Below are 12929 nucleotides of genomic sequence, written 5' to 3'. Positions count from 1 at the left end.
AAATAATTATACACACGAATTGAAAACTAATTTTGCTTGTACAAATTCGGGTCTAATTTGTATGCTTGAATGTTCCTCCTGTAAGAAATAGTGTATTGGTGAAACGGGCAATCAATAAATGTCGTATTAAACGGACATCGCGCGGACACACCTAAAAAGTTTCTCAAAGGCGTCGCCGAGCACTTCAACCAACCAAGTCATAACTCTGACAAACTTAAACTCTACACTTCCAGTCAAATTTCCGTTCAGAACGAGAAAGAAAATACAGAGGATCATACCTCATCCATAAGGTAAATTTCAGCCGATAAGCATAAACGTTTCAAAGGGAGCTTCAGAATCTTTTCGCTATGCTAAATTCAAACTATAGGCAACAACACCTAGTTATTTGCATTTGGTTGCTTAGTGTTTTTTTTTCCTCCCTTTCTTTTCTTTAGTTTATTTATATATTTATTCCATTTCAGTAATTTTTCTTTCGCAAGCACCGTTTTCCGCCGCTCCTTTTATTATCTCTTTCAGAGAGACGATAGCCCGCGACCTCCAGCGAAGCAGATAATAGAGGGGCGCTGTGCACACAGTCATTGACACGCCGGCTGAAACACGACCGTGTCACCAGCCGTGTGGCAGGGTCGTGTGCATAGCCCCCCTTTATTCTCAATTCTACGCCCTCGCCGCTAACACACCTTCGGTCCTTCCCGCACACACCCGCGTTACCCCTCTCCCCTTTAGAGGAACCATAGCTATATATACTGCGCCGAGGAAAACATATGTCGCCTTGAAAAAGACAAGTCCACTTGTTGAAACGTTGGCTCCCGCTTCCACCTTGTTCTCGTTTTGTTCATCGTCTTGATGACATAGCAGTTCTTTCTGATATATTTGAGGAACACCTTCATCGCCTGCGGAATGTGCCCCCCCTAGAAACTTCCACTTTCATTTCCCTTTATTTATTATTTTCTACATTTCAGTTTCAACTACAGCTCATTTCCCCGGCACATTTCTTGGCTTCATTGTCTGTTGGCTTAATATGGTAATGATTAACAAAATAGAGCTCCCTGGTTCTCCTTCTCTCGTTCACACACACACACACACATACACACACACACACACACACATATATATATATATATATATATATATAATGGGTCTGTGTTGTCATTTTCATCGCTATTCAGTCCGTGTTTGCACGTTGCCTTTCAGCATTTAAGCACTAAATGTTGTAATAAATCTTAATTGATACCATGGTGATTCGAACTTACTGATGTAGGGGATCTTAACTTGATTAAATTTTTCGTCGTAGTAATAGTTCTGAAACAGAAACAAAATGATTGCGTTCATTAATTAAACGCACTTCGTGATCCTGCCTTAGTAAAGAGCCCAGTTTAGGCATTCTGACGGAATGCGAAATGGTTACGCACACTAAAAATGCGATCGGGTCAACTTGCGTCCTATATATATATATATATATATATATATTTATTACAGATTAGAATAGTTAACTGCTAGGCTAGTTGGCGATCTTGCATACTGAAAAGATTTTCCGCCAGAAAACAACACACGCAAATATATATATATATATATATATACTGATGATTGTCCTGAAATAAGCCGTGATTTAAGAGCAATCTATTTCGTTAAATACGAAGCATGAGAAAGACATTACTACTTGTCCTAAGGAGGCCGTGTTTATTTTCCATCAGGATTAGGCTATTTTCCAGTAAGCGATGTTGCACAAGAAATTTCGGTTTACAGTTCAGTGAAGGCAAAATTAAATCACGTTTAGGTGAGGCACGTACCCAAGGGCACGTACCCGCCTCCCCCCTCCCCCTGAATTTAAGCGGCATACTCCCCCTCCCCTCCCGGCCCACGCCACCACTCCTCACACACATTCCTAAAGCGCCGCCAAACCAATGTTAACACAGCTATTCGGCGGTGTCAGTGCAGTCGGTATAAGCGCGCGCGCAGCGCGCGCTTGAACGTATGAACGAGACATACATACTTGAGCGTATGAACGAGACATACAATTCAGTAGAAGACTGAACTCGGGTAGCAAGCTCTTTTTTAGCAGCCAGCTGCCGACTGGCGGCATTTTCAAAGGGGTCGACGAGCTTCTCCTTGAAAGCATCCCAGCTAGAGATCTCGTCCTCGTGTGTCCGGAACCAGACACGAGGAGTTCCGCCCAAGTACAATTTAGGACATTGGATAACATAATGGTAGGGTCCCAGCGGTTGTTTGGCTAACACGCTCATACAGGTTGAGGCAGTCCTGAACGTCGACATTATCTTGGCAGGAGAATATGCCAGCACCGCGAGGATTGGTAACGGTAACGTACGTTGTTGACAAGGTCGCAGGAGTAGAAACAGATGAGGTGTCGGCACCAGGAGGCACGGCGGAAAGCAGGTCGGCGCGGCCGCTGCGGAGCTCCGGGGCGAGGACGGGGAACGGCACCCTCCACCAAAATGTTACGCGAACAAGGGATTAATACTGGAGACTATTTACAAAGTATATTTACAAGAGGTGACTGCAGAGCTGGCCAGTTCAGCCGACAGTTCGAGAGCCAGAGAGCGTTCGTCGTCTTCGTCGGGGCGCCAACGTGATACGGCCACCGGAAACACGCAATATGCATGTATAAATATTTATTTGTTTACAAATGTCGTGTCCGCTGCCGGAGCGGTGATGCAAGCAAAAGACTGACGCCACTCCGATGTAGCCACGAACCCAAAAAGCCCCGTTTATTAGACAGCCGCTTTTTATCCCTTTTCCTCAATGACGTCACAACCTGTGCACATGAGTGCTGGGTCAGATCAGAGAACCGATAACACTACATCTTTTTTTTTACAACACATAGAAAACAAATGAATCACAAAACAACCAAACAGTATGAAACATACAAATAGGATGAGTATACAGCACCGAATTGCAGTATACAGCTCTGAAGTGTAGCCATATCGCTGCGGCGGCCTTATTTCTCGACCGTAGCGTGTCATATAACCACCGGGTCTCTCGTCCTCATACGAGGCAGCAGCCGGCGTTGAATTAAGCGCAGAAGGCTCTGCCGAGGCCTTGTTTTCCTCGTATTGGCCTGCATGCAGCGTCCGTAGTCGCAGGAAAGTGGTAGGATGGGTCATGCACGCCGGTTCGCTTGCTGTACCTGACCAACGCGCGTCTGTTTCTCTCTAGTTGAACCCCGTCGTCTGTCCGCACCCGATAAGACCGAGGCCGCATGGCTCGACTCAACACTTTTGCTGGAATTTTGCTGTCTTTTATCCATACCCGGTTTCCTGGGGCGAGCAGCGGTAGCTGCGTTACCGCATGGCGACGGTCGTAGTCGAGTTTTTGCTTAATCCGCACTTTCTTGTCTTTGTATCGGAGGCTCCTGAGACCACTCGTCATTGACGGTACTAGCTTTTTCGGGTGCACGGGAAACATAGAGCGCAACCGTCGGCCCATCAATAGCTGGGCTGGGCTTGTACCCAAAGGACCTGGGGAGTCCCTATAAGCTAGGAGGGCCAGGTACGCGTCAACCGATTTTTTCCAACACCCGTTTTACCGTCTGCACTGTACGTTCGGCAGCTCTATTTGACTGCGGGTACCTAGAGCTGGATGTGACGTAATGGAAGTCATAACTAGTCGCAAATAATGCAAATTCTGCAGAAGCGAATTGAGGACCGTTGTCTGTTACGAAAAGTTCTGGAATCCCGTGCCTAGCAATTATACTCTTGATTTGCTCAATAACCGCCGGCGAGCTCGTGGAAGATAAAAGGGCAAGCTCTGGATAGCGCGAAAAATAGTCTACGACCACCAGGTACGATCTACCATTCAAATGGAAAAGGTCAGCTCCCAGCTTCAGCCAAGGCAAGCTGGGGGACTCTGGTGGCATCATGGGCTCGACTTTCTGAACGCGCAGTATCGTGCACTATCGACACCAACAGAGCTCCTAGCTCAGCGCTGAGACCGGGCCACCACACAGATTCGCGGGCCCTTGCGTGACATTTCACAATGCCCTGGTGACCAACATGCAATGAACAAACTGTTTCACTTCTTAGGTTCTGAGGCACCACAAGACGAGACCCATGCAGAAGCACACCATCACATATTGTAAGGTTTGCTCTCTTCGACCAGTAAGGGCTTAGCCAACTGCTTACTTTAGCGAGACGTGGGTAGCCCTGCTTACAACACAACCGAAGTTGTTGGCAGGTTGAGTCTTTTTCTTGCGCGAACTTTATTTTGTTCCAATGGGCTGAAAATTTCAGTTCGCTGATGCAGCCTTTTGCATAGCTCGATACTTCACCGCAATCCAGCTCCCCTATCTCTACATCTGCTTCCGTGCAAGGTGCCCGAGAAAGGGCTTCGGCGGGGCCAATCTGTTTTCCTGGGACATGGGAGACTGAAAAGCGATATCGCATGAGCCTCAATCGGAATCTTTGCATTCTAGGGGGAAGCACATCAAGGGGTGACTGACCGAGTAGCGATACGAGCGGTTTGTGATCTGTCTCAAATTGAAATTCCAGCCCTATCAAAAACCCTTCCAGCCTTTCTGCCGCCCACGTCAGTGCAAGCGCTTCCTTTTCTACCTGCGCGTACCGTTGTTCTGTCGGCGTTAATGAACGAGAGTGGTATGCAACCGGCCGCCTTTCCCCATCTGATTGCACTTGCATGAGCACACAGCCGAGACCGAATGACGACGCGTCGGCGGACAGAATAGTGCGCAGCTTAGGGTCGTATGTTGCGACGCATTCCGCCGAGGTGATCAATTCTTTCAGAGTCTCGAGGGATTTTTGCTGATGCAGGCCCCAGTGCCACTCACGGCCTTTCAAGAGAAGAATATGGAGCGGCGCTGACATGTCGGCAAGGTTGTTCACAAACCTTGCCAGATAGTTTATCATGCCCAAAAACCTGCGGACATCCGCAACATTTGATGGCGTAGCGATTTCGTTTATGGCTCGAACTTTCTTGGGATCCGGCGTGATTCCCGCCGCATCGACCACGTAGCCTAAAAACGCTACTCTGCTGACACAAAAAGAACATTTTGCCCGATTTAGTGTTACCCCCGCTGCAACCAACCTTTTGAGCACTGCGTGCAGCTATTCATGATGTTCACGCTTCGTAGCTCCGTAAACCAGAACGTCGTCCATCAGATTCACTACTCCTTGAAGGCCATCTAAGATTTCCGCCATTCGCTTTTGAAAGTGTTCCAGAGACGAGGTTATACCAAACGGCAGTCACTGGAAGCAATACCTACAAAGGGGGTGATAAATGTTGTTAGTTCTTGACTTACTTTCGCCAATTTAACCTAGCGAAATCCTGAAATGGCATCTAATTTCGAAAAGTATGTGGCTCCCGCCAATTGCCCGAGTGCGTCGTCTACGGTCGGCTAGACAAACCGTTCACGTAGGACGCTCTTGTTCAGCTGGGTTAGATCCACACAGATTCCAACTTCCCCACTTGGTTTGACTACTGGATCCTGCACACCATGTAGTTGCGCCATCTACCTTACGAATGACTTTGCTTTTGACCATTTTGGCCAACTCTAGTTTGATGGGGTTCTTTAACGGGATGGGTACCCGCCGCGGCGCGAAAATTGCAAAGGGGACGGCGCCCTCTTTCATGCGAATGGTGTATTCGCCTCACATCATGCCCAGTACAGAGAAGAGCTGCGGATACATGTGCTCGTACTGTTTATCGTCAACGACATCAAGAAATTTCACTACACCAAGTGCTTCAATATCTGGGAGCCCTAATAGGACACACTGCAGTGACTCTACAACGTACAGTGTGTGGAAAGGCAAAACAACGCGACAAAGAGTATCTGCTGAAAAACAACCATTCACTTCGAGGCGCTGATTCACAGCGCTTCTCAACACCGCTTGTGACCTGTCTACACGAGGCGGTACACCGGGGAAATCGGTGCGGAACAACAGTGACTTCGGCTCCTGAATCAATTTTTGCACTTACGCGTACACCATTGATAGACACTTCCGCGTATCTGGCATTTGAGCCGTTGAGTGTCCCAACAAAAAAGTTTTTTCCATCGCCTTCTAGCATAGACACGCCCACCTGATTGTTTTCTGTTCTCTTGTGACACACCACGGCGAAATGTCCCTTGATACCACAGTGGTCACACCGCGCTGAACGTGCAGGGCACCGGGCTCTCGGGTGGCTCGACCGTCCGCAGAACTGGCACGCCTGCCTTCCCCGCTGTGCTGTGGCACCAGGCTCCCAGTTGTTGGACGGCTTCCTCGTTGTTCGTCGGACTACGTCAAGTTCGCCTGTATTCACCTCGTTGCTGACGGCCCGGAGTTCCAGTTGCTGTCGGTGAACTGTTTCCTTGAGCCTGGCCCTCGCCAGAGCGGTCGCTAGCTTAAGGGTGGCATCCATCTGGAGCGCTTCCGACAGGTGCGCGTCCTCGAGGCCGACCAGAAATCTGTCGCGGATCATTCGATCCCGGAATTCTGCAAATTCACAGCGGTCTGCAAGCTCGTGCAGGGCTGTCACCAAGTTGTCCGCACTTTCCCCGGATTCTTGCTTTCGGCGATGGAAATTTGCGCTTTCATAGACTATATTCTTCGTCGCCACAAAATGGGCGTCAGACTTTTTCTTCACTGTCTCGTAGCTTCGAGACTCCTCTTCGATAAGGCCGAATGTCTGAAAAAAATGTTTCTTGCCTGCCTGCCCATGATGTACAAAAGCGTTCGCAGCTGGGCCTCCTCCGTTCTGTCGTTGAACCCCGACGCGTAGCGGTAGTCATCGAATGACATAATCCATTCTGGCCATTCGGAAGTCCGGTTGAAGTTGAAGGGTGTCGGTGGCGGGATGGCTGCCGGTGGCGGGGCTGCCGCTGGCGGAGCCGTCATCGCGCAGATCGAACGCCGGGTAAGCGCCGCAAAAGGTTTGTTCGATTCAGAAAAAGGTGCACGGCACCTCAAACGAAAAACCGCAGTGGGTGCCGGGCTGCACCCACCCGCTGCAAGGTTCAAGGGTGCAGTGCACCGCGGCGGCACCTTGCCTTGCACACCGTTCAATCGAGCACGGGGGTGCAGGGTGCACTGCTGCACCCCGGGGAATCGAGGGTCTAGGTGCAGTGCACCATGAATAGGTGCAGAAGGTGCAGAGAAACTTGGCTGAATCGAATAGACCTAAAGGCAGCTTGTTGTTTTCTCGACTGACTAACTCCTTTGATAAAATATGGCTATCAGGCGTAAGAAGGACTCCCAGTGGAGATCCGGGTGGACCTATAATGGAAGGATTTTTGCGAGGCAGTCGAGACACTTCTGGCGCCATGTCCATAACTTGTGAAGACGACCTCAATGGGATAACATCTGTGTAATTAGCCCGCCTCTTTCTGCGTACATTAAGCATTCAAAATGCGCTACCACGATTTTGCGTTGCCCTATGAAATTCTTCCAAGTTCTTCTATGTACGGTTCTGTTTTGCATATTAACACACGCTATGCTCTCGCTAAGAATGACCAGATTGCCTATTTCCTAGACGAATTCTCTTTTCAGTATAGTATTTTAATGCTTACTGAAACATGGTATTACGACGGGTGTGCAATGATCCATCTTAATGGATACAAAAACTTCTTTATCAATCGCAGTAGTCGTAGGGGCGGTGGCGTCGCTATTTATGTTAAAGCTTCTGAAGAATATGAAGTAATATCAGATTATACATGCATTACAAACGATTACGAGGTACTAACACTGAAACGAAACGCTGACGTCATTGCTGTCGTTTATCGCCCACCAAATGGGAATTTTGGGCACCTTATGAACTTTTTCGAAAGCTTCTTGCAATTTGTTTCGTCAAATAGTCTGAAACTCATTTGTGGTGGAGGCTTTAATATAAATACCCTTGACGCTAGCACTTGCGCTCAAGACTTCAACAACACCATTTCTTCCACAGGCTTTGTGAATATCACTACACCGACACGCATCACTGCACTAACTTCATCGACGCTTGATTTGTTTATTACCAATGCGAAAACTAGAGTCGCTGATACAGGAACCATAGCCTCTGACATGAGTGACCACTGCCCAATCTTCATGATTTTCTTCCCCACCAAAGTTCACAAGAATAGTCGAAGGGACGCAATCACAGTGCAGTAGGTATCAGACGATGCTTTACTTTTATTTAAGCGTGGCATCAGTGCTCAGGATTGGTCATTTATATTCGGAATAAAAAACGTGAATGATTCATATTCTAAGTTCATTGAAATTTTTCAGCGAATATACGCTATACATTTTCCTTTTACAAGTTTCAAACCATCAAAAAGAATAAGAAAACCTTGGGTCACTCCTGCCAACAGGAAAGCTATCAATAAGAAAAATCGATTATTTCACACCTTTTTACGTACAAGAGCACCGTCTGACTTGAAAGATTTTAAAACTTTAAGAAATAAACTGAACGCCGAGCTTAGGTCGGCAAAGTTACGATATTATCAGCGGTTGTTTTCTGATATAAAGAAACAGCAACCTGACGCCGCATGGAAAGTGCTAAACAGGGTTCTCGGTCGCGAAAGCAAAACGGAAACGCCCTCAAAGTTAACGCACAATAACCGTGAAATAGTCGGTCAGGCACTTGTTGATCATTTCAACCAAGTGTTTCTAGAACACGCTCTTCCAGATAGTAAACCTACAGGTTATCAGACCGTCAAGCAATTGCCCTGCTGAGAGCTTTCATCTGCATGATATAAGTGAAGCTGAAGTTTATCGAACATTTCTACGTCTAAAGAACAGCAAAACCTTAGATATAGACAAACTACAAATAAAGCCCATAAAATGTGTTATCGAATGCATTACACCTGCGCTCGCTCACATATTCAATCTCGCTATCCAATCAGGTCAAATTCCTGACGCACTGAAACGATCCAAGGTAACAGTCATTTACAAGGAAGGCAATAAAAATGATACAAAAAATTACAGGCCAATATCTGTGATACCAATTTTTTCTAAAGGCTTAGAAAAAATATTGTTTTCTCGACTGACTAACTTCTTTGACAAAATAAATCTTTCCGACGCGCAGTTTGGTTTTAGAAAAGGTTGCTCTACTGAAACAGCTTTATTAACTCTTAAAGAAAGTGTGCTACAAAACATTGAAAATAAACATATAACTCTGGGTCTTTTCCTAGATTACAGTAGGGCATTCGATTCACTTAACCATAACATACTTATACTAAAACTCTCGGACTACGGGGTTCGTGGCAAGCAGCTCGAACTATTCCGTTCGTACTTAGCCAACAGGACTCACTGTGTGTACATTGGCAATTACCATTCATCTCCCCTCCATATAAAATGTGGTGTACCTCAAGGCAGTATTTTAGGTCCTCTTTTGTTTAACGTACACATAAACGATATTGTCGGTATTGACACAAGCTCAAAATTTATCATATATGCCGATGATAGCACTATCCCGCTCTCCGGAACTGATGAACCCGATCTAGCGACAAGATGTAATCAGGTCCTTGAGAAGCTCGTATTCTGGTCAAATTCTAACTGCCTCAAGATTAACCCAGCTAAAACCAAGGTACTTTTCTCTCCGTGCAAAAAATAAAGTAATTAATTTAGAACAGGATATATACTGCGACGGGCACAGGATCGAAATCGTCAATGAATATAAAATTCTCGGAGTAACATTTAGCTCTAATCTCACATTGGATTCGTATGTTGACAACTTATGCAAAACGTTTTCAATGACCACAGGAGCTCTATCGCGTTGCCGTGCAATTCTCCCAGTGGAAGCCAAAAAAACAAATTTATTCTGCATTGTTCGCTTCCCATATTAATTACTGTAGTCTCGTATGGTTGACCACTACACAAAGGAATATTACGAGGATTTGTTTATTACAAAAGAAAGTTGTTCGCAATATCGCAAGTATTGATTATTTAGCTCCCACAGAATATTAGTTTAAGTTGTACAACATTATGAAAATACAATATATGTATGAATGTCGTGTTTTGAGTTCATTCTATGTGTCTTCACCCACTTTTAAAAACTTTATTAGTAAAATAGCACTGCTTCAGCAAAATACCAATGTTCGTACACGTTCTCTTGACTTTTGGATAATTCCACGTTTCCGCACTTTTTACAAACTGCTGTCTTTGAAATATAATCTTCCGTTAATCCTCAATAAATACAAAGATATAGTAATGCCCACACTAGCATTACTTCAACAGCTCTATTCTAAAAAAAAAAATAATACCTACCACTATTGTCGTGAAGCTACATAATTCTATTTCTTTTTTAACAGAAGCTAAATCCTCCTGTGTCTGCTTGTATTTCACATTGTAGTGTTTTTAGAACGTGATATCTTTTGCTGATGTATTATATGTGTTTCTGTGTATGCATATGTGAATTCATATATATATATATATATATATATATATATATATATATATATATATATATATATATATATATACGTTATTTTCCCTCTTCTTTCCTTATACTTGACTTCTATGTGTATATATATATATATATATTCTGCTTCTGCATGTAAAGCATTATATGTAGTATTGTGTATTCTTATTTTGATGAACTGCTATTTTCTGTTCCATACGTTTTTGTTTAACGGTTCGAGATTCACGTCGAGGTCAAGCCCTGCCTTGAATATGGTGTCCGGGCCTCTGTCAAGCTGCAGACCGCAGCTTTGAGCCCTGCCAACCACAAAAGTTGTTATGGAAAATAAAGAATTTGAACTAGGAAGGGGGGGGTGGGGGGTCGATCTCACTTCTGACACCATATCGTGTCCGCTGCCGGAGCGGTGATGCAAGCAAAAGAGTGACGCCACTCCAATCTAGCCACGAACCCAAAAAGCCCCGTTTTTATTAGACAGCCGCTTTTTATCCCTTCTCCTCAATGACGTCACAGCCTGTGCACATGAGTGCTGGGTCAGATCAGAGAACCGATAACACTACAACAAATACTGCACCCCTTATTCGGGCCCAAGCAGGAGTGGTTACATCAGTGGTAATAAACGCAAGAAATCGAAAAATAGAAATATACAGAAAAGAACTACGCTCTTAATCGCGTTCCACTATGGTTCCAGCTACAGGAGCGAGAAAATTTACAACCGTTTTCCACTTACCAGAATGTAACACCATTCTCCATAACATCACAAAATATGCAAAACGACGATTCTGATATTTGGAATGAACGCTTTCTAGATACACATTAAAATAAATATATGGAACTGTATTTCAGCAAGTGTACCTTAAATGTGTGGAACGATGTTCCGTCCGCTAAGTATGATTCTATGTAACGGAGGATAGAATAATATTTCGGATAATAGGTACAAGCCTGTGGAACTCTGTTGTCGATAAAAGTGTCCATTTCACAAGAGCCCTATTTCACAGGTTTATTGAGTGGCATCTCGAAAAAGTACGGGGTTTGAATATCTGGAACGCAGACCCATAGTATTGTGAGTTCATGTCGAACGTAGTTCCATTTACGTAAGTGAAACATATATGCAAAAAATTTTCCGCAGGTGGCTGCAACCTAATTTGTTGCTGAATATATCAGAGGGCGACTTGCATGAGTGCTGCCCGCACGCAATTATTGTAAGTTTCACTGCGCTCCTCACGAAAAATTGCAGGAATTGCGTGGCACTCACGTGGAAATAATGGTCTCTCTCGGCGACACACTTCAACGAAATGGCGAAGTTATCCCTTTCTTTAATAGTCACATCATTGTAAGGCCTAAGTTGCACTTGTCCCTTGCTGTTTGCAGACCTGAGTATTGAGCCGTCAATCTCAATCGCAGCCAATTGACTTTGGCTAACAGTACACTGTATCCCCAACCTGAAAAGAAAAAAAAAGTAATTGGTTTGTTATTACACTGATACGTTGAAACCGATATGTCGAAAATTGTGCCAGTGTCACACAGTTTTTTGGGGTACATTGTGTGATACACATGGGGGTTCGTGGACCCAGGGCTCAACACACAGCGAGAAAGGCATGGAAAACTGACATTGTTTATATAACTTCTATGCAAGGGTGCGCAGGGCATCTACATCTACAAGAGTACTTACAACACTGAAACAAGTCTAGAGCACGCTTCGCGGTTCTATTCTAGTCGTTCGTCTCTACGCGGCAAAGTTCGCTGTCGTAAAGCGTCCGCTCTCACCCGGCGGGTGACTAACTAACGCGCAGAACGACGGCATTGCCCTCAGGGTACTCCGAACGCCCGCAGCCGGGCCATCTAGTGGAGCTGCCAAGCCCCGGCACCGGAAAAGAGGGCGAAGAAGACGCTCACGGCTCTGGGCTCGAGGAGCGTTGGCGGCGAGCTCTGCTGGTTTCTGCCAGCGTAACAGGGCCGGAAGCACTGCTGGCGGTCACGCGAACAGCAGCGCTATTCGGTTTCGGCGGCGGCTCTCAGACAGGGCCACAGCTAGGGTCACCAGTGCGGACCGTTAGCCGCCGGAGTCGTTCCCCGGTCCCCGCGAGCCTCGGGCAGTTGCCCGAGCGGACCGTTCGCCACTCGTGCTTGGGCTGCCAGGCTGTGCGATCGAGACGGACCGGTAGCCGTCTCAGTCGCTTCTGGAACAGGCCCCACCAGGTCGTCGCCGTCCCGTGATCGTTCTGCCGAGCCGTCCAATTCCGAACCGCAGCGCGCGCTCTCTTCCCGTGCCGCCCCGACGCGCACGACCGGGCACACTTCTTCTACTCCGTCGTCCACTCGTCACAATGGTCACCGTGCTCATTTTGGCAGTGGCAACTGCATCGGCGATGAGAGGTCCCCGTCCAAGCCGATGTCGTCTTGTGATCGTGGTAGGCTTATTCTGCACGCGATGCAGGAAGCCTCGGAGGATGCCGGTGAAGTCTACCACAGCGGTGTCCTCACATCGGCGAGTTTATTCTGGCCCTTCAACTCGGAACAAACTTACAAACAGCGAGCAGGTGGCTCCGGGACCAAGTTTGGTAGCTATTGTGGTTTTCAAC

The 12929-nt window shown here is 46.3% G+C and overlaps 1 protein-coding gene and 1 pseudogene across 3 annotated transcripts in view; both read right to left on the bottom strand.

Annotated features, from left to right (window-relative positions):
* The window catches only part of LOC129384168 (uncharacterized), a 101589-nt gene that overhangs the window by 55613 nt on the left and 33047 nt on the right, over positions 1–12929 (bottom strand). For all 3 annotated transcript variants that reach the window (XM_055069364.2, XM_055069365.2, XM_055069366.2), the window contains exons 3-4: positions 11603–11789; positions 1254–1302 (exon numbers count right to left, since the gene is read on the bottom strand). In XM_055069364.2, the coding sequence (XP_054925339.2) occupies positions 1254–1302; positions 11603–11789 (236 nt within the window). The remainder of the gene's footprint in view (positions 1–1253; positions 1303–11602; positions 11790–12929) is intronic.
* LOC140213179 (uncharacterized) lies at positions 5369–6848 on the bottom strand (annotated as a pseudogene).

Source organism: Dermacentor andersoni, chromosome 9, assembly GCF_023375885.2.
Source record: "Dermacentor andersoni chromosome 9, qqDerAnde1_hic_scaffold, whole genome shotgun sequence".
Classification (NCBI taxonomy): Eukaryota; Metazoa; Arthropoda; class Arachnida; order Ixodida; family Ixodidae; genus Dermacentor; species Dermacentor andersoni.
This window is presented reverse-complemented; position numbering and strand designations above follow the sequence as displayed.